This window comes from Elephas maximus, chromosome 13 (genome assembly GCF_024166365.1).
Source record: "Elephas maximus indicus isolate mEleMax1 chromosome 13, mEleMax1 primary haplotype, whole genome shotgun sequence".
NCBI lineage: Eukaryota > Metazoa > Chordata > Mammalia > Proboscidea > Elephantidae > Elephas > Elephas maximus.
In genome coordinates, this window is record NC_064831.1 from 91,595,479 (window position 1) to 91,617,137 (window position 21,659).

A 21,659-nucleotide genomic window follows, 5' to 3' on the forward strand; every position below is an offset into this window, starting at 1 on the left:
GTTAAAGCACAATAAAATTATTAAAAAAAAAAAAAAGGCTGTGACCTTTTGGAAGCAGACTGCCAGGACTTTCTTCTGCAGTGTCTCTGGGTGGGTTTCAATGGCCAACCTTTCAGTTAGTAGTTAAGCACTTATCCGTTTGTGCCACCAGGGACTCCTCGCCCAAGACAACAGATGAGATATAAGATCACAAGTTTCTAGAGACCACCAGGGAAGTAAACACACATGGTGAGCCTGGCTCTTCCTCCTGATTTCCAAATGCCTGTTCAAGCCGAGTCTGGGAAAGCTGAGTGATGTCGCTTTGGAAACAGAGTCAACAATTCATTTCCAAAAGGTAGTTTGTAATGTGCAGGCACCAACTGTGGGGCAGATCTACGTATCCTGCCACCTGATATAAAACCTCAGGCTCTGAGCGGGGCTGCCTGCAGATGAGGCCAAGTCTCCCCGGCTGCCACGTGGCCCAACATTTCCTTCCTGGACGCAGTTCCTTTTGAACGAGATGGGAGCACTGCCAGCCAAGGGCCACAGGGACGGTTCGGGAGAGGGGAACGCTAGAGCATGCAGTGAAGGGGTTAGATAAGAGCCGGCCAAGAGGGAGGTCTAAGCAGCAAGTAGCCCCGTAAAACCCCAGGAACCAGAAGGCATGTATCGCCCCCACTCCGAGGCCCCAGGAAGGTGGACTGGTCGACGTCCGTGAGCCGTCCCTCCTGAGACACACGAAAGCTCACACTGACTCACCATCAGATGCAGCGGTATCTTGGTTGGTCCCTTGGCAGACATTTTCTCCCACAGGCCCCTTCTGACATAGCGGACGGTCGTGCCAGCGATCTGAAACTCTCCCGGGAGCTCGATCTTCCAGTCGCTGTTGATGGATCTCTTACTGGAGTCTTTGAGAGCTAGGTGGGAAATCAAACAGAGTGGAATGAGGAAGCAACTCGGACCTTCTTAAGGGACATCTGGACATCGTGAGGGGAGGGAAGTTTAAAATGGGTAGGCTCCCCTGGGGAGGGCGGCCATGTCACCGCAGCTTCCATCATGGGCTCCTTGCCTCAAGCGAGGTCAGAACAGTGGAGGCGCGGGAGGAGCGGCAGAGGATGGAAACAACGCAGCCCAATCAAACTTACAGAGTAGGTGATTTTCTGCCTCATGACTCAATCCTAATTTTAATGTGTAAAAGACAACACATCAGTTCATTTTACTATTATCTTTTTTTGTCCAGTTGCCAATCAAGTTTATTCCGATGCGTGGTGACCCCGTGTATGTCTGAACAGAACTGGGCTCCATACAGTTTTCAATGGCTAATTTTTCAGAGGTAGATAGCCAGGTCTTTCTTCCGAGTATCCTCTGGGTGGATTCAAACCGCCAACCTTTAGGTTAGCAGCTGAGCGTGTTAACCATTTCCACCACCCAGGGACTCCGTCCTGTGACCTGCCTGGAGCTATTTAAGGCAGGCAGCCTAACTCAAATATCTCTTAAGGATCTGATACTCTTGTGCTAGGCAAAGAACAATTGTTGTTCTACTAGATATTTGTGTTTTAAAACCTGAGCAGTCCTACAGATGCAGCAGTAATGCCTGGCAGATGCCAGGCTGGTGGGGCCCCAAGTATTGGGGATGTGCTCCTGTACACACCACCCTGCAGAGGGAGGTTTGCAGGTTTGGTCGTTTACACATCCACTTGGTACAAACACATGTTGGGAGGTAGATGGAACCAGCGTTTTTTTTTTAATAACAGCATTACTGAGATATAATTTACATATGACACAACTCACCTAAGTGTGTACAATTCACTGGTTTTTAGGTTATTCACCAAGTTGGGCAGCCATCACCACTATCAATTATTGAACATTTTTTCATCACCTCAAAAAGCAACCCCATGCCTATTTGCAGTCACTTTCTATTTCCCCACAAACTCCACTGATGTACTCTCTGTCTTTATGGATTTGCCTACTCTGACCATTTCATACAAACGGAATTATACAATATGTGGTCTTTTACGTCTGTATTCCGGGAACCAGCATCTTGCTGATTGGGCATAAGCAAAAACTTGGTTTTTCATGAGAGATGTATATATTTAACCCTGAAGTGTTCACCAGTGACTTATTCTAGCCTTTGTCCCTTTAGTTAGGTTTAGAGTCCACGTTGTTCTCATGAGGAGGACAACGTGCAGTGAAATTGTTTTGTTTTTAGAGAAATAACTCACTGGGGGGTATTTCAGCATCTATGAGAAGGTGGCAGATGACAAGCTAAGACGTGATAGCAAGTTCATGTCAGAAAAACAGGCTCCCAGGGCACCCTCAGCCCAGTGCCCACGCTCCCTGCATGCATAGCTGGGCTCCCTGAAACCCCCCATTGCTCTTAGTCACTTTAGGGTACCACTCAGTTCACATCACCAAAAGCAGATTATTCTCTATTCTCTGGTTAAATAAGATGCCCATGTTTAATACAGGCCGTGAATAATGAGAGTTGAAACCAAAAACGGGTTTCAGTTAACCCTGAATTCATCGGCCCCAGGCTGGGGTTAGGACCCCGTGATTCCGTTACTAGCTACGTGATGCCGGACAGGACAATGTGGCCCCAATGCTTGCTCCTGCCCAGCACGTTCTCCTGGCAAACCCAGAAGGGATGCTCATGATTCCTGGCTTATAGAAACCTCCAGGAGGAACCAAGAGAGAAGCTGAAAGGGCTGCTTTCCAGCTAGAGTGACTTCCAATCGGGGTTTCCATCCCGGCTGGCTGTGCGCAGTGAGCGGTGGAGGATTACAGGACTCCCGGGAAGGGTGAGGAAGGAAAAGCTCCACCACTTGGAAGAGAATCTGTTTCCCTTCGAGAAATTCTACCTGCTATTGAAACTTCCTGGCTACCAAAGGGAGATGAGAAGGCTGGGATACCCCAAATTTCTTCTCCTTTTTCTCTTCCTCCACCATCTGTAAACCACCATTTAAGGAGCTCATTCTCTGGCTTAGGCCCTTCATAGACTTTTACCCATTTAATCTTCCCAACAACCTATACGGTCAAGGGTTGTTTTCCTCATTTTACAGATGAGGAAATGGGGCACAGAGAGGTTAAGTAACTTGCCTAAAGTCACACAGCTATCACGTTGTTGAGTGGAGACCTGAACCTAAATACATCAAGTCCAGCACTCATATCACTGCCCCTGTTTCCAATTCCCACATTCGTAGACTACAGCATCGGTCCAGTTTTATAAAAAATGCTGAGATGTGAAAATGTAAGGCATGTTCTCAAAGGAAACAAACTCCAGGTTCTAACCGCTACAGGGTCTCATGTTCTGTATCCTTGTGAAAATAAGTAATTCCACAGATTTCCCAAGGTTCCAGTGAACTCATAACCTAAATTACACTTGGTATGTGGACCACTGGGTGGACCACTGGTGAATCTGAGTGATGGGCGGAGGAGTGTCCACTGTGCTGTTCTTTCAAATTCCCTGCAGGCTGCATAAGCATGTATTTGGTTTCAGGAATCAGAAAAAGCTGGTGGGAATTTGTTATTAGTTGCCATCGAGTCAGCTCTGACTCATGGTGACTCCACATAAAACAGAACAAAACATCGCCTGATCCTGCACCATCTTCACGGTCATCGGCACGCTTGATTCCATTGCTGCAGATTTTGAGTGCCTTCCAGTCTAGACAGCGCATCTTGCAGCTCCATACGCAACGATGTTCTGTTGTGATCCACAGGGTTTCCATTGGCTAATTTTCAGAAATAGATCTCCAGGCCTTTTTTCCTAGTCTGTAAGCTCTGCTGAAACCTGTCCAGCGTGGGTGTTCCTGAGGCTTTTTGAAATACTAGTGGCATAGCTTCTAGCATTATGGCAACACTCATGCCGCCACAGAGGGATGGTGGGAGGAAGTAGCGGACAGATAAAACTAGGGGTCAGAGTCTCCTAAAAAAAAACCCAGAAGGAACAAGGTGGGGAAACATACAGAGCAGCAAACGCATCCCCCCCCCGCCACCAACACGTCACTCTCCTCTGAGGTTTCGTCAGTGTGGGCACTGGTCAACCCACTAGGATTGGGCTAAAAACACAGCTCCTGCTCTTAGGGAGACAGGTAAGAAAACAGGTAAACATAATAAAATATGATAAGCCCTGTGACAGGAGTGAGCCCAGGGCCCTGGGTATGTTCGGGGGGGTGGCAGGAGGGACTTGGGGAAGGTTCCCTGGGAGAGGCACCCTCCATGCTGAGCTCATAAGGAAAGTAGGTGGGAGAAGTAGCTGGGTGCTATGTGTGCTGTGGAGGCAGACTGTTGCCGAGATGGACCTCCGTGGTGGGGCGGAGGAGTGAAGGGAGACACAGCAGTGAGTAGAGGCTGGTGGAAGGTGAAGGAATATTCTTCTCAGAAGTTTGTCTGTGAAAACGAGATGAGACACAAAGAGTGGCTACAGAAGGATGGAGAAGGGGAGCAAGACTTGCGTTTTGCTGTTATTGTTAGGGTAGGAGATACTTTGAGATTCCCGGTCATTGAGTCAGAGAAACAAGCACAAGTTTCTTAAAAGCTGTAAGCTGACCACACTCACTCTTGGGCCCACCTCAGAGAACCAACGTCCCACACAAAGGCCAGGAGGGCACTGGAGCGGCCACGCTCTCCCTGTCTCTGCCCACCACACCCACTGACCAGCTCCCACAGTCAGTGCCCTGGCCAGGTCTTGGGCTTAGAAGACAGGGGTGAGGGTCTGACCTTGTTCCGTTTCATGCTGTTGGAAACATCTACTGTGTCCACTGCCCAGCATCTCTCTCTCTCCTTTTTCAAGTAACGGCTCCCTGATTTTCCTTGGGGGACACGTTCTTCCTCCAGTTATGTGGGGCTGAGCCCTAACTCCACCGCAGCTCCAGGGATGGGTCCATCACACAACGCTGGACGATGAGGGTACTTCCAAGACTTCGCTCACCTTGGGAAGAAGATTTCTTTCCACCGCGTTGCCCAGAGACTTAAAACAGGGCTAAATTTTCCAGCAGAGTAAAGTCACCTCAGAGAGGACAGTAATGCCAAGAGAGACTGTTTCTCATGGGTGTAAATACTCCCATGGCATCATGTCAAGCCTCTAGACCCAGCAGTGCCTGAAACTGATTCTCAGCAGCTAAGAACTGAGTTTGGCATTCACATGTGCCTTCTGAAGGTAGATTAAAAAAAAAAAAAAACCACCACCAATAATGGAGGCAGGGCAGGTGGAGAAAGAAAAATACTATTGTGGGCTCAAGAATATCACCCCAGGCTTCTTACCAACAGATGCTTAGTACCCACCTGGGGTTTAGAAGGACTGGCACACTCTAGCCATGCCTTAACCTGTCCTTGGGCCTCCGCTCCAGTCCCGGCACTCATGCCCTTTCTCACCCAACCTTGTTTATGGCGCTCCATGGCCTTTTTTGCAAGATGCTAAAAAGTAAATTATAAACTGAAAACTACCTGCTTCCATGTCCATGGCAAAGCTCTGGGAGGCCATGAGTGGGAAGGATGGGGCTAGGGCAGGGGGCATCCCTGGAGATGATGCTGACAAGCTCCTCCCAACATGCCCTGTCCACAGGTGTGGGGCCGGTGTGGGAGGTCCAGGATGCTTCCTCAGCCAGGCAGAGGTGCCCGAGAGGTACGGGGGCGGTGGGCAGCAGCCACAACTACCACACGTGCCTGCAAGACCAGCCTGGGCTTGGGGGTCTGCCTCCCCCTGGTCCCTGGAGCAGGGTCTTGTTTGTCTGAAGGGGCTGTGTGCAGATGTGTGGATGGAGGCAGGATTTCGGGAGCTGGTCCGCTGGGTGGGTCAGGGAGGCCACGAAGGAGCTACTCCATGGGGTTCAAGGAAGAGAGGAAAGTTGGAAAGGTGAGCTGTGGTTAGTGGGCTAATCTAGAACAAGATGGGCAGATGGATGGGAGAAACATGCCAGGCTGTGGTGTGCTGTACCAACCAGCTCTCTGGAGGAAAAAGCCCGAGTTTATAGCACTTGTTGATTTCAGGGTGCAAACACTCAGACACACCAGCGATCATGAAGATGGAACAGGACTGGGCAACATTTCACTCCATTGTGCATGGGGTCACCATGAGTCAGAGCAAGTACTGCCTCCCTGGCTGATTTCCAGTCACACACAGGACACCACCGAGTGGGGGGTGGGAGGAGATAAGCTGCCCTGGCAAACCATGCCGTCGCTGCTGGAGCTCCACTTTGCTGTGAGGTCCTGCTCTGGAGCCGCTGAGGTGCTGAAATCTCACACTGTCACAGCTCTAGGAGAGGGATGAGCTCTCCTGGCCCCAGAAAGGATACACTCTGTGCTCCCAAGCACTGCATGCGGCCATCTGAAGAGCGGCTGCAAACTGCAAAGAGACCTTTGCGATGGTCACTCGGCCTCTCCATCTCAGAAGCTGGCACTCCTTTCCCTGGACAGCTTGCTCACAACAACAATCATTTATGCATTTCACAATGAGAGCAAAACCCAGCAGCAGAGTTAAAAGCAGGAAGTTGGCAGTCCCAAAGGCATGGGGAACGCTTCAAACCCCATTTACGTCGGTGACTGATTCACTCAGCAAGATTCAAAACATGCTGGTTGGTGCCGAAAAATTGGAACTTCCTGCAGAATTACAGCACCTTACATTCCTTCAGGAACCTCTGGTGGGTGCAACGGGTTAATGGGCTCTGCCGCTAACTGAAAGGTTGGAGGTTTGAGTCCACTCAAAGGCACTTGGGAAGAAAGGCTTAGTGATTTACTTCTGAGAAATCAGCCACTGAAAACCCTATGGAGCAGAGTTCTACTGTGGCACACATGAGGTCACCATGAGTCAGAGCTGACTCAATGGGAACTGGTTTTACGTTGCTTTAAAGCGGTGAAGCTCCAACCTCAGAGATCGGACTGTTGAGATAGCAAGACCATTTTTAGCAGTGAATAAATAGGTTTAATGTGGATTCCAGTGACAAAATGCCTGTGCGGGGCCACATAGGCTCCCGAGAGCAAGCTCCGAGAGCTGTTCACCTCCTACACCTTTCTGCAGCAGCCTTGGGCTCCTCCAACTCTGTCTCCACAGCTCGAGCGAGCTTCCCAGGGGAGGGTTTGCTGGAGCCGGTGAAGCTCAGCTCAGGGCACTTCACTTGCACAAGCCCTTTCCAAGGTTCCATTCATAATGTTGTATTCTTAAAAAGACTTCCCTCCAAGTAAAATAAGCTTTGCCGCCCCCCACCCCCGCCAAGTTCCTGCTCCTTTGCATGTCTGGGCATCAACAAGTATATTCACGCCCTCTTTGTCTGTAAGCATTTTGATTAGCTTGTAGCTGAAATCAGGGTTTTTAAACAGGGGCTATTAAGATGATTAGAAGTGCTCTGATACTACAGGCAAATGACAGAGTTAATGCTAAGTGAAAGAAGCCAGTCACAGAAGACTATGTATTGTACCATTCCATCCATACAAAGCCTTCAGAATAGGCAGATCCATACGGGCAGAAAGTAGATTAGTGGTTGCCTAGGGCTGGGGGCATGGTGGAGAAATACACAGTGACTGCTAAGACATAGAGTTTCTTTTGGGGGGTGGTAAAATTGATTGTGGTGATGTTTGCACACTGTGAATACACTGGAAACCACTGTACACTGTAAATGAGTGAATTGTATGGTATGCAAGTTATATCTCAGCAAAGCTGTTAAAAAAAAAAAAAGAACAAGGACTTTCCATGTGACCTGATCCGGCTTGTGAAGTTAGAAGTTCGTGTTTCCTGGGAGGAGATTTTCGCTTGCCGTTTTTGCCTGAGCCAGAGGTTTGATGTTTTAAATCACTGTCCAAAATAAAGCAGCACTTTCTTTTGTATATTTTGCTCAGAAGCCACGAAGAGCCTCTCGACAGCTAGAGACTCTCACAGGGGCATCCCATGAGGGTGTGTGTGCTCTTTCCTTTGATATTACGGCGGGACAGGAGCTTCTCAATGACGTGGAACTTGAGGTCACGCGCTGAAGTCCATTTCCATTTTGAGTTTTTTTTTCTCTCTGTGGATATTTACACACCGTTTCTGGGAGATCGTGAGCCATTCTGGGGAATCAGGAGGGGCACTGCTGATGGGAGGGCAGGGCTCCCCTTCAGAGCTGGCGGGGGCCAGTGGCAGAGGCATGACCCTACCTCCTCTCCCTCTTGGGGCACGGAGCTGTGCAGACAATGGGGTCTGTTCTTCTCTCCATTCTGGATGCAACTGAAGGACCTGACCCACAGTCAACCGACTGCTGCTCCTGGCATCAAGTCAGCAACGCCTTTTATTTCCACTCAGAGTCTGGCCAGCGCCGTCCTCAGCTATGGATACAAACTGCAGAGGCATTTCCTGTTCCAGGTGGTTTCGAGCAGAGCGCCAGCCAGCCAGCCGCGTGGGTTGATGGTAGGTGGGGCGGAATTCTTCAGCAACTGCTCCCAGCAAATGTGCGAGCTATTCACCGATACACTGGGTTGCCTTCCAGAGCACCCAGCCCTGAGTGGAAACAAGCCCTATTTGAACTGACTTTAGGAATCTAACAAGCATGGACCAGCTTCACACTTGCGCTTTGTTGGCACGCCAGGCCCTGGATTATGATTTCTAAGATGTGGGAGTTGAGAAGCCATCCTAGGACATTAGCTTAGTTTCTAGAATGGGAACTCGCTTCTCTGAGGTCCACATAGTAAGTGGGCAGGTTTAACACATGCTCTCCAGTCAATAGTCTTCTCTACCAGTCCATCTCCTCTTGTGATTGAACACCTCAGAGCCATTCTGAGAAGCTCCGCATATGACAGTAGGCTCAGATTTGGATTCCAGGTCTACACTCACTACTGACGAGAAATTGGGTCTGCTACTACAGAACCCTTTAAAAAAAAAAATCCGTTGTTGTTCAGTTGATTCTGACTCATAGTGACCCTATATGACAGAGTAGAACTGCCCCATAGGGTTTTCAAGGAGCAGCTGGTGGATTCGAACTCCCTTCCTTTTGGTTAGCAGCCAAGCTCTTAGCCACTGCACCAGAGAACCCCTTAGAGCCTAGAAATACTTGAGACTAGGGATACTCTGCAGTACACTAGGAGGGATTAGCCAACAGCCTTCTGTCAGTTTGTTGTACTGTGGTGGCTTGCATGTTTCTGTGATGCTGGAAGCTATGCCAATGGTATTTCAAATGCCAACAGGGTCACCCATGGTGGACAGGTTTCAGTGGAGCTTCCAGATTAAGACGGAGTAGGAAGAAAGATCTGGAGAGGTACTTCTAAAAACTAGTCAATGAAAGCCCTATAGATCACAATATTGTCCGATACAGTTTTGGAAGATGAGTTCCCTAGGTTGGAAGGCACTCAAAATACACAGTGGCCACAACAATGGGCTTGAGCAGACCAACTATCATGAAGATGGTACAGAACAGGGCAACGTTTTGTTCTGTTGCACGCGAGGTCGCCACAAGTTGGAGTAGACTGGATGGCTACTAGCAATAACAACAAGGGAGATTAGAGATAAGGTCTCTAAAACACAGCAGGGGTTTAATGATTGGGAGTTATTAATCCTGGTGTTACTATGTGCGGCCTTTGAGCTTTAGGAGCCTACAGAGATAATCATGAGTGCTCCTCTCCCTGGGCAGCAACCACGACTTATTACTCAACTGGCTCTAAAATGAGTTTCAGTGAAAAGTTCATTTTTACTATAGGAATGAAAAGCTGAAGAGTGATGTAAAGGGTTCTGACCTCTTCTGTCATTCTTATATTGACACAGAAAGTAGAGATTGAGTTCCTATTTTAGTCTGATCCCTGACACTGGGGTCAGGAATGGAGCTGGAATTCTGAGAAGCCAGGATTGGATGCCAGGGGACTTATTTGCAGGGCCATCTGTTGGTGATATGTGGAAGAACCAATAAACTGACCTTAGAATGAGCCAGGTCCTGGAACACTGGGATTATGATTTTTTAATAAGGGGTCAAAGGCTACCTGAGTCTCCCATGGAAGTCACTCCAAGGTAGAGGAGAGCCAACATATCATTTGGAAGCTATCATGGATTGAATTGTGTCCCTGCAAAAATATGTGTGTCAATTTGGCTGGGCCATGATTCCCAATATTGTGTGATCGTCCACCACTTTGTCCTCTGATGTGATCTATGTGTTATAAATCCCGCCTCTATGATGTTAATGAGGTAGGATAGGTGGCAGTTATGTTAATGAGGCAGGGCTCAATCTACAAGATTGGATTGTATCTTCAGCCAATTCCTTTTGAGATATAAAACAGAGAAGCAAGCAGAGAGACAGGGAGACCTATTACCACCAAGAAAGCAGCGTCGGGAACAGAATGTGTCCTTTGGACCCAGGGTCCCTGTGAGGTGAATCTCCTAGTCCACGGGAAGATTGATGAGAAGGACCTTCCTCCAGAGCCAACCGAGAGAGAAGGCATTCCCCTGGAGCTAATGCCCTGAATTCGGACTTCTGGCCTACTAGACTGTGAGAAAATAAATTCCTCTTTGTTAAAGTCATCCACTTGTAGTATTTCTGTTATAGCACCACTAGATAGCTAAGAAAGAAGGGTAACTTTTGGGTCCACCACCTGTCTTTTGGTCTCTCTCACTGTGATGGCTTTTATGTTGCTGCGATGCTAGAAGCTATATCACCAGTATTTCAAATACTAGCAGGGTCACCCATGGTGGAAGGTTTCAGCACAGCTTCCAGACTAAGACTAGGAAGAAAGGCCTGGTGATTGTCTCCTGAAAATTAGTCAATGAAAACCCTATGGATCACAACAGAATATTGCCTGGTACAGCACTGGAAGAGGAGCCCCCCAGCTTGGAAGGCACTACACAGCAGCCACCACAGTGGACTCGCGCATACCACGATTGTGAAGATGGTGCAGGACTGGGAAAGGTTTATCCTGTTGCACATGGTGCTGCCATGAGTCGGAGCCAACTAGAAGGCCACTAACAACACCCTTTGGGTGTGATCTGGGTGATGGGGCTTCTGACTCAAACACTGGTGAAGTTGTCTCAATTTCCTTCAGTGGCTGGAGGGTGGGGAGCGAGGGTAAAGCTCTCTGAGAACTTATCAAAAAGGTGGTTACCCTGGAGAGGCTGCCAGAAGCAGCACAAGGCCCTATCTTAGAAAGCACTGTTGTAAGTGTTGTTCTATTTGCAGAGCACCAGCTAGGATGGCTGGGGAGAGGAGTGCCACCCAGGTGGGCACAGGGCTTGTGTCAGAGTAATGACAGCCCACAGGCCAGATGAAGACCGGCATGGCTGTCAGCATGAGGGGCAGCCAGGTCTCACTCTGTAGCAGGTGTGGCAGCGGCTACTCCCAGCATCCAGGAGGCAGGGTGGTGGGCATACAAGGGGAAAGCTGTGTTGGAGGTGGCAGGGCTGCATGGATTACACCAGGGTCACACATGGCAGGGCGCTGGATGTAGTGAGTCCCACTGTGGGGACCTGGAGACGAGAGCTCCCAGCCCTACGGCTGCCTTTCCCTGGGCAGGAGTTTAGAGCTGTCTTAGTTTCTGTTTTTTTTCTAACTCTTAAATAAGATGATTGTGGTCTTCATTGTACACCTGACTATCAGAGATTTGTTTTGTGTCTGTCTTAGACTATGAGTTTCTTAAGTACAGAGACCATTACCAAGAGAGACTTGGATACTTTAGTGAAGTCTATAGAAGCAGGAACATGGACAAGGACGTGAACTTTCTTTTAACTCAGTAATAAAACTTGAAATTAAAGGGTTCCATGGGCAGCTTCCATTTAGCAAAAATAACCGATTTCTTAAGTTTGAAGCCAGAGAGATCATGTCTTACACATTCCAGTCACCTCCGAGCTGAAGTTTAACACAAGACAGGGATGTGGGACCAGCGCTGACTGAAGAACACGGGCTGCAGAACATTCTATCCCAGTCAGTTAAGGCACAGGCAGCCTCGGGAATCGCTGTGTCCCGCAGCAGCGTTTGCTGCTTCCGACCCACATACAGAACGCTCAGAGGTTCGACTTGGCCCTCCAACCACACCCTGGTGCTCCAGCAGCAGGGCCAACTTTGCTGGGGCTGATGGGGAGATTGAGATTGAGCTTAGGATACACTCAAAAGGTCTCTTGGGTTACCTACATACCTACCAGTTGCTGTTGGGTTGATTCCAACTCCTGGCGACCCCGTGTGTGTCAGAGTAGAACTGCGCTCCACAGGGTTTTCAATGGCTGATCTTTTGGAAGTAGATAGCCAGGCCTTTCTTCCGAGGCACCTCTGGGTGGGCTTAAACCTCCAACCTTTAGGCTAGCAGCCGCGCAGGTTAACTGTTTTCACCACACAAGGACTCCCTTCTTTGGCTAAGAAGAGTTCAATTTAATTCTTCTCAGGTTTTAAGAATGGTTCTGTTTACGATGAAGAAGACTGGTCTGGAATGGAACCGAGTCCTTGCACAGGAAGACACAGGTGTTTGTGCCTAAAATCAATGGAGTTGGTCTCTATGGGTTTGGGGACATAGCACTCAGTGAAAATCAGTTTTCGTCTGGACTTCTGTTAGATTTAGGGCTGTTGGTCTTTTTCCAGCTAAGGAGGTGTGTCCAGAACCATTGACAGGCCCACAGGGGCTTCCTACAAGTCAGGCAAGGAACCCAGATGGCTCAGGATCAACCCTGTCCCGATTCCTCACAAGTTCCTTCACTCTGTCATCTTCCTTCCTATCCACAACTGGTGGTCCCCACCCCCGACCCTCACCTGGAGGGTGGCTGCACTTCAGCCAAATACGGCAGTGCTGTTTGGGCCACTCTGGGTACATGTGTTATTATGATTACAGATACAGGTATAAAGCCAGTGACCTCCTGGGAGAACGATACTGACCAGATTACCCGCCTGACCATCAAATTCCGTTCTCAGGAAACAAACTGCGAATCAAATCTTTCTCCCTCTTTTTCTTTTTTTTACCCAGAAAACTGTGGGCAGGTTTATCCTCCACCACGCGGATCCTCCGAGCTCCGGCAGGAATGACAGCGGCTTCAATATAACCTGTAGCAACAAATGACACACGGATGAACCACAGCTCCACCCTTGATCAGAGGCCCGTGGTAGTACCCCACCAAAGCCAAGCGCCCCACCACGGTGGCTTCAGACACTGCAGCTGGTACAGCTCTAAGAAATCAAAGTCAAATAAGACGAAGCTCTTCTAGGGGCAGAATGTCCCAGCTGCCCGACTCCCAGGGAGCATCGTTGGCATGGAATTCTGTAGGAATGGTACCGCCCTGGGGCATGGGTGAAGAGTGACTCCCGGGTACTTTCCTCTGTTGGAGGTTCCTTTGCTCTCTGCTGCATTTGAACTTGCCCTGAATATCCACGGAATGATAGCACAAGCTAAGCAACTTGTCCCGTGACAGAGCTATTGCCTGAAGGCACTGTGTCCCCTTTACTGCCTTCGCTGCCCTTTGGGCTTTTTCTACAACTATCAGGGTAAACAATGTTGCCCATTTCCTTGAGTATTTCCAAGTCCAGTGGGAGGCTGCCTCTGCCCATGCTCTGATCCCCGAATGCCCAGAACAGTAGATGGTTAAGGAAGACTCAAAGACTAAGGCTGGTGGTGGGGAGGGGAAGTCAGGGACCAGCTGAGGCTTGGTTACCTGGGCAATTGTGCCAATCAACAAGCCCAAAGTTATGATGAGATTCTGAAGTTCAGGCTGAGAGTCATTTTGTTTTGATTTTCATTTGGGTTTCAGACAACGGTTTTATGCATTTCCTTCAGCAATTTAAGCCACTGCCCACAGCTGTCGAGTTGATTCCAACTCATAGCGACCCCTACAGGACAGAGTAGAACTGCCCCATAGAGTTTCCAAGGAAAGCCGGTAGATTCGAACTGCCGACCTTTTGGTTAGCAGCCGTAGCACTTAATCACTAGGCCACCAGCGTTTCCTTCAGCAATTTAGATGATCTCAAGTTAGATCACGAATCCTGCCCCGACGTTCCGAAGCGCGATGCCCAGAATCAGCAGGGGAACTCAAAAACATGAGTGCTTTCTGTACCCAGCCTCCCAGAGATTATGGAAATGCTTATTTTGAGAGGTTCATTTATTTATTCTTTTTCCCACAATAAAATGGCTTTATTTTTATTTAGAAATAGTACACAATTATTGTAAAATTTTTTTTTAAAAACATGAGAAAGGAAACCAAAACCAACTGACACCATACCACACCGTGAAAATGATCCCTAAGACAAGTAACGTGTTGGTGACCATGCTGTCCAGTACCTCTTTATGCATATTAGTATACACACGTCACTTTCTGTGAACGGGAGCTTACGTATGCTTTTCAAAGATCAGGGACACCTTTAAAATAATTACAGCTTTGCTAGGCAATACATGCCCAAGGTACAAAACCCAAAAGTTATGAAAGTTAATAAAGCAGAAAGTCTATTAACCTTATAAGATGTAAGATACATCTTATACCCAGCCTTGCTAAATACTTTTATTATCTCTAATAGTCTGTATATGTTGGTGGAGTTTCTAAGAAGCTAACTGTATCATTCACCAATCAGACAGTTTCGTTTCTTCCTTTCTAATCTTTAAGCCTTTAATTCCCTCTTGCTTCACTCTAAGGCTGGGACTTACAAAGCCATGTTGTATATGAAATGAGATGGTGGCATCCCAAGTTTTTCCCGTTGAAAATGATGCTTCTTGTGGGAATTTGATAAATACAATTTATTGGGCTAAGGAAGTTCTCTTTTTGACTCAAGGGCAGTGGGTTTAGGTTAAGAGTTTTTATCTCAAAGAGGTACTGGAGCTAATCAAATACTCTTCCCATCTGCTTGAGATCATCATTTTGATTTTCTTTCAAATAACAGGAAGACCTCAGAGTCGTTTAACTGTAATTAAACGCCACATGACTTACATGACATTGTGGTTCAGTATCTTAGTTTTTTTGTTTTTTAAAAAATAACCATTTTTACATGTACTATTCTACCTTCCCCTCCTCGCCCCCCCCATCATTCTTTCCAGTATATGAGACCATTCTTTGGAAATTTTTTTTCCCTTCCTTAAATCCACTAGAAGCTCCTTTAGCGTTAAGTCTCTCGGTTGTTGAAATCTCTCTCTGTTTTTACGTGTGGTTGTGTGCCGTTGAGTCGATTCAGACTCATAGCGACTCTATGGGGCAGAGAAGAACTGCCCCATAGTGTTTCCTAGGCTGTTATCTTTAGGGGAGCAGGTTGCCAGATCTCTTCTCCTGTGGAGCAGCTGGTGGGTTCGAACCACAGACCTTTGGATTAGCAGCCGAGCACTTAACCACTGTGCCACCAGGGCTCCTTTGTTTATCTGTAAATGTCTACTTCATTCTCAGTTTTGAGAGATGAGTTTCTTGTGCATTTGATTTTAAATTGGTTGTTCTTTTCCTTCAACACTGGAAAGATATTTATCCACTGTCTTTTGGCTTCCCTTAGAGGTGTGGAGAAGACAGCATTCCTTCCAAAGTGACCTGTCTTTTTCTTGGGCTGCGAGATCTTCCTTGGTGTTCTGCAGTTTCACTACAATGTTCCCAGGCATGGGTGTCTTTTTATTTATCCTCTCTCTAATCCCTCTTTCTACTACTTCAAATACATGTATGTGATCTTCCCTACCTCTTCACTTCTTTTTCACATTTCCTAGTCCCTTGTTTCTCTAAGCTAGCTAGCTCGTCTGCTGATAATTTCAATGATTATTTCTTTCTTTAAAAAATTTCTTCACTTAGACAATCTCTTGTTTGTTCATCTTTTTCTTTTTTAAAATTAGTTTTACTGGATATTTATTGTATATGCAATATGCATACAGATTTATATACAATAAAATTCACCAAGTTCAAGTGTGTAATTTGATGAACTTTGACCAATGTCTATAGTCGTGTAGGCACCATGACAATCATAGCCAAGATTTCCATCCCCTCTGAAGCTCTCTCATGCTCTGTACACTGAAGGCTTGTCTTTAAACATTTTATGTACGACTATTTGACATTCTGTACCTGACACTTCAATTCTCTGCAGTCCTTGAGGGTCTATATCAGTTGTTTGCTCATCTTTGTAAGTTCACTACTTAATCTTAATCTTTGAGGATCCTAAGTAGGGGAATTCCTCTTCCAGAGAGAGCTTAGTTATGCTGCTAGAAACCCAGAACGCCACCGACTGAGGACCGTTTCAGCCCTCCTGAGGGTGTAGGCTTAGCTGGAAGTCGCAGGTAGCCTGAGGCTCAGTATCCTGACGGCCATGTTGCCATCACCTTCTATCTACAAGGTACTTCTCTTAGCTCTCCACTGATCCCACCCCTGGAGAGGTAGATGTCCTCGGAGAGCTCTCCTACATTTTTTGAGACCGCCAGTATCTTAGAGTCTGTCCTGTATAGTACATATATGTTCTGCAGCAGGACGTTGTCCCTCAGAGCAGTTGTTTAGCCATAATTATAGAAGAGAAACTCATATGGGCATATATATATACATACTCAGATGGGTTAATACATATTTAAACATATGTAATTTCTGTTAATCCATATGATGTATATCATATGTATATCCATATAAAGAGCTCTGGTGGCACTGCGGTTAAATCCTCGGCTGCTAAGCGAAAGGTCAGCAGTTCCAACCCACCAGTTGCTCCACAGGAAAAAGATGTGGCAGTCTGCTTCGGTAAAGATTAAAAAAAAATCGGTAAAGATTACAACCTTGGAAACTCTATGGGGCAGTTCTACTCTGTCCTACAGGGTTGCAGTGAGTCAGAAGCAACTTGGCGGCACACGACACACCCGTGTATCTACATCTATATACACGATGAAACCTGGTGGCATAGTGGTTAAGTGTTATGGCTGCTAACCAAAAGGTCGGCAGTTTGAATCCACCAGGTGCTCCTTGGAAACTCTACGGGGCGGTTGATACTCTGTCTTATAGGGTCAGAACTGACTCTACGGCAATGGGTTTTATACATACAAACACATGCAATTAAATCTTTGCTTCACCTGGAATTCCTTTTGGTATAAGGAGTAGAATAGATATTCAGACATTCAATATCTTTTTTTTTTTTTTTCAATATGGTAATCCAGTTGTCCCAAAACCATTTATTGAATAACCCAGGCTTCCTTAACTAAATCCTGGATGTATTTGGGTCTATTTCTGGATTTTCTGTTCTTTTCTATTAACATCTCAGTCCTTGTTAAGGACTGAACTATGTCTCCCCAAAATGTATGTTGGAATCCTAACCCCTATACCTGTGGATACAATCCTATTTGAAAACAGAATTTCTTTGTTATGTTAATGAAGCCATATCTGTGTGGAAACTCATTGCTGTGGAGTTGCCTCCGACGCATAGTGACACGACGGGACAGAGTAGAACTGCCCTGTAGGTCTTCCAAGGAGTGGCAGATTCGAAGTGCCGACCTTTTGGTTAGTAGCCAAGCTCTTAGCCACTGTGTAGGGTGTGTCCTAAACCTAATCACTTGTGAGTTTCTAAAAGAGGAAGGAGATAAGACACAGAAATAAGCACATACTAGGAAAAAAAGATGACATGTGAGGATTGTCGATAGGATAAGAAGCCAAGAAATATCCAAGGCTACCGACAAGGAAGGAATCGACATGGCTGAGACCCTGATACGGACTTTCAGATCTAGATTGTGAGAAAATAAATTTTGGTTCTTTAGAGCCACCCACCTGTGGTATTTCTGTTACAGCAGCACTAGAGAACTAAGACAGTCCTTTACTCAACCAGTGCCATTTTGCTTTAAATATTGTGGCTTTATAATAAGTTTCAGTGTTTGGTAGGAGCAGTCCTCTGTTTAATAATTTTCCTAGTTGTTCTTTTTTATTTTTCACATACAATTTAAAATTTATTTGTTTAGTCTAAAAAACTCTTTTAAATTTTATTTCCAAATATTAAATATACAATTTTGGGGAGAACTGACATCTTCATGATATAAAATTTTTATCTCTAAGTAAAGGACCTTTCATTTTGTTCAAGTCCTCAAGGAGCTTTTTATATGGTCCCTGCAAAATTCATGTTAAGTTTATTGTAAGTTTTGTTGTTTTTTTTCTGTTATGAATTGGATAATTTATTCCATGTTATCTTTTAACTGTTTATTAATTTATACAAAGAACTAACTTATCAATTCCACTTTTTATAAATTTCCTCTTTTAGCAACTTCTTAGACAATTATTTTCTTTTTTGTTTAATAATCTATTTAGGACCGTGATTTCTTCCTCCAATATACTGCTTGAGCTGTATCACATAGATTCTAATATTTATTGCTTTTAATATTGTTTTACAAATATCTTGCAATTTCAGTTTTGATTTCCTCTTTGAACTAAGAATTACTTAAAAGAGAAATTTTATATTTTGAAATGATAAATTTCCATTCTATAATAGTTTTATATTAGCATTATTGCATTATTATCAAAGATTTTATTTTTGTGTTATCCTATTTTGGGGAATTTATTGAGATTTTTTTAACCTGATAAACACCTATCCCTCACTTACTACCTCGTTATCCGATATTTTGCATTTATGACAACAGCAAGAAAGTACTGTCAGAAAATGTTGCACATTGATAATATATGTCTGACAGTAACAAAAGCCAAGGTATGAGGTGAAAGTAATGCTGGCTGTGATGGTTATGTGTCAGCTTGGCTGGACCATGATTCTCAGTGGTTTGTTCAGCAGTTATGTAATGATATACTTTGGCAGTTATATAAATGATATAATTTGGCAGTTATGTAATGAGGTAGTCATCCTCCATTTTGTGATGTGATGTGGTCATGCTCCATTTTCACATAATGCTGATTTTCACATAATGACCTGGTCTTTGCAACCTAACCACGTTGATAAGTGAGGAGTATATATGGCTAACACATAATTGGCTTGAAAATATAGGTTGAGTTGCTGTTTTCGGGGATAGAGTTTAATCCATGATAACTAAACCTCCATCACAGACTATGCTATTTAGGTCTTTTATATCCTTGCTAAATTTTTGTCCTCTTGACTAAAAGCTAAGATGAGTGACTTAGTCTCCTACTTCTAATGTATTTCTCTCCACTTCTCCACATACCTTCTGCAGTTTTTACTGTATGAACTTTGATGTGATGTTACTCTGTGTAATGCTATTCACAAATATGAGATACCTGTGTAAAAACTGTATATCTAGCATTTAATGCTTTGGGTTCTGAATTTGTATTTTTATATTGACATTGAAGTTGTTACCTCTGTTTTGTTTCATTTTCTTTCTTTCTCTTTTTCTTTCTTCCTTTGTTTCCTTTTTTCTTCCTCTTTCTCACAGAGACAAAAGTTTATTTGTGGTTTCCAGGGACAAGAGGGAGGGAGAAATGGAGAGCCACTGCCTAAGGAGCACTGAGCCTCTTGGTGTGAGGAACATGGTGAATGTAATTGTACACTTAAAAATGGTTAAAATGCCAAATTCTCTGTTATATATATTTCATCACAATAATTTTTTGTTTTTGGTATCTAAAGACTTTATTAATGAAATCCTAATTCTCTCTATTTATTTATTTATTTTTATTGTGCTTTAGGTGAAAGTTAATTTCTCATACAAAATTTGTAACATTAGTTGCAATTCTCACAAGTTGACAGCACATTTCCCCTTTCCACCCCAGGTTCCCTGTGTCCATTCAACCAGTTCCTGTCCCTTCCTGCCTTCTCATCTTGCCTCCAGACAGAAGCCGCCCACTTGGTCTCATGTATCTGACTAAACTAAGAAGCACACTTATTACATGTATTATCATTATTATTATTTTTGTATAGTCCTGTCTAATGTTTGGCTGAAGAGTTGGTTTTGGGAATGGTTTCAGTTCTGGGTTCAAAGAATGTTCAGGGACCATAGTTTTGGGGGTTCCTCCAGTCTCTGTCAGACCATTAAGTCTGGTCTTTTTACACAAATTTGAGTTCTGCTCCACACTTTTTTCCTGCTCCATCTAGGACTCTCTGCTGTGTTCCCTGTCAGGGAAGTCATTGGTAGTAGCAGGGCACCATCTAGTTCTTCTGGTTTCAGGCTGGTAGAGTCTCTGGTTTATGTAGTCCTTTAGTCTCTTGGGCTAATATTTTCCTTGTGTCTTTGGTTTTCTTCATTCTCCTTTGCTCCAGGTAGGATGGGACCAATTGATGCATCTTAGATGGCTGCTCATAAGCTTTTAAGACCCCAGGTGCCATTTGTCCAAGTGGGATGCAAAACATTTTCTTAATAAACTCTGCTATGCCAATCGACCTAGATGTCCCCGAAACTATGGTCCCCAGGCCCCAGCCCCAGCTACTCTGTCGCTCAAAGTGTTTGGATGCACCCAGAAAACTTCCTAGCTTTTGCTTTGGTTCAGTTGTACTAACATCCCCTGTATTGTGTATTGTCCTTCCCTTCACCTAAGATAATTCTTGTCTACTATCTAGTTAGTGAATTCTCCTCTCCCTCTCTTTCCACCCTTGTAACCAGCAAAGAATGCTTTTTCTGTCATCACAATAAATTTTTTAAAAAACCTGCAACAATTTCAATAAAACCCCAAACAATTTCAATAAATTATCACCAATTTTTAGTACTTGTATTTCCAGGACATTCTGTTTTTACACCTGATCACGTATGTCAACCTAACAGACAAGGGATACACTAAGAGGGTGGAAGCCTTGATTGCCGCTGTGCATATGGGAGATGGTGATAGTTTTCATCTAGACTAATGCAATTATGTCAAGATGGACATCTCTCCTTCTTCTCTGATGCCTGACAGGAGGACTTCTGTTGCACACAGGTGTGTCGCATAGTTCCCGAGATGTGATGTTGGCTTGGTTGAACTGAAGGGGGCTGCCTATTTGTTGCTATCTCCTATGGATACATTGGCGGTGAGACAGCCGGTGATAACTGATGCATAATCGAACACTGAATTAGGCACTGTCTCTTGGAATTTAGACTATCCTCACTCTGTGAGGGGACGCTCCATCTTCAGGGCTGCTCCTACTGTGACAGCTCACCCAGACACCAGTTCACCAGCTCTGCCTCTTCACCCCCAGAACATGGGCTCCACCCAAGGCACTGTCATGGCACTTCCTTCCTCCCAGCACCATTACACAGGCGGCACCAGGAAACCACTGGTGCCCAGAACCGACAGAGCTGGCTGATCCCTCTGGGGCCCCATCCTCTCTGGTCCCTTACTGCTGTATCAGGGGGCATGCCCCACTGTGCCCTTGCCCCATTGCTCCCCTCTATTTTCTTTTTGTATTTGCTTGACATTTTCAAATTTTCCATGTCGTTCTATCTTAGATGTGTCTGTTATATGTACCATAGGCTGTATGTAGGAATTGCATTATTGTTCCCAATTAGACATTGCCTTCCATTAAGAGGATTCTATATCCCTACTGTTGCCATGTAACTTCTTGTGCCTTCCTGTGAAAGGAGATTTCTTGCTTCCTCTATCAGCTTCCCATCTGGTCATGTGACCTGCTGTGGCCAAAAGACTATGAACAGAAGTGACAAATTCCATGTCTGAGCAGAAGCTGTAACAGCCACTGTAGTGTCAGTTTGGCTGGTATAAAATTCTTCGATCATACTTTCTCTCCCTGAGGCTGTTTTATGAGTTGCTGCAGAGCCCTGGTGGTACAGTGGTTAAGGGCTTGGCTGCTACCAAAAGATGGGCAGTTGAAATCCACCAGCAGCTCCTTGGAAACCCTGTGGGGCAGTTCTACTCTCCTATAAGGTCACTATGAGTCAGAATCAACTCGACAGCAGTGGGTCCATTGAAT

General features: G+C 45.4%; 1 protein-coding gene across 1 annotated transcript in view; it reads right to left on the reverse strand.

The window, feature by feature from the left end:
- ADAMTS17 (ADAM metallopeptidase with thrombospondin type 1 motif 17) overlaps positions 1 to 21,659 on the reverse strand; it is a 473,699-nt gene that overhangs the window by 91,089 nt on the left and 360,951 nt on the right. The window contains exons 17-18 of the mRNA XM_049905242.1: positions 12,861 to 12,941; positions 739 to 896 (exon numbers count right to left, since the gene is read on the reverse strand). Of these exons, the coding sequence (XP_049761199.1) occupies positions 739 to 896; positions 12,861 to 12,941 (239 nt within the window). The remainder of the gene's footprint in view (positions 1 to 738; positions 897 to 12,860; positions 12,942 to 21,659) is intronic.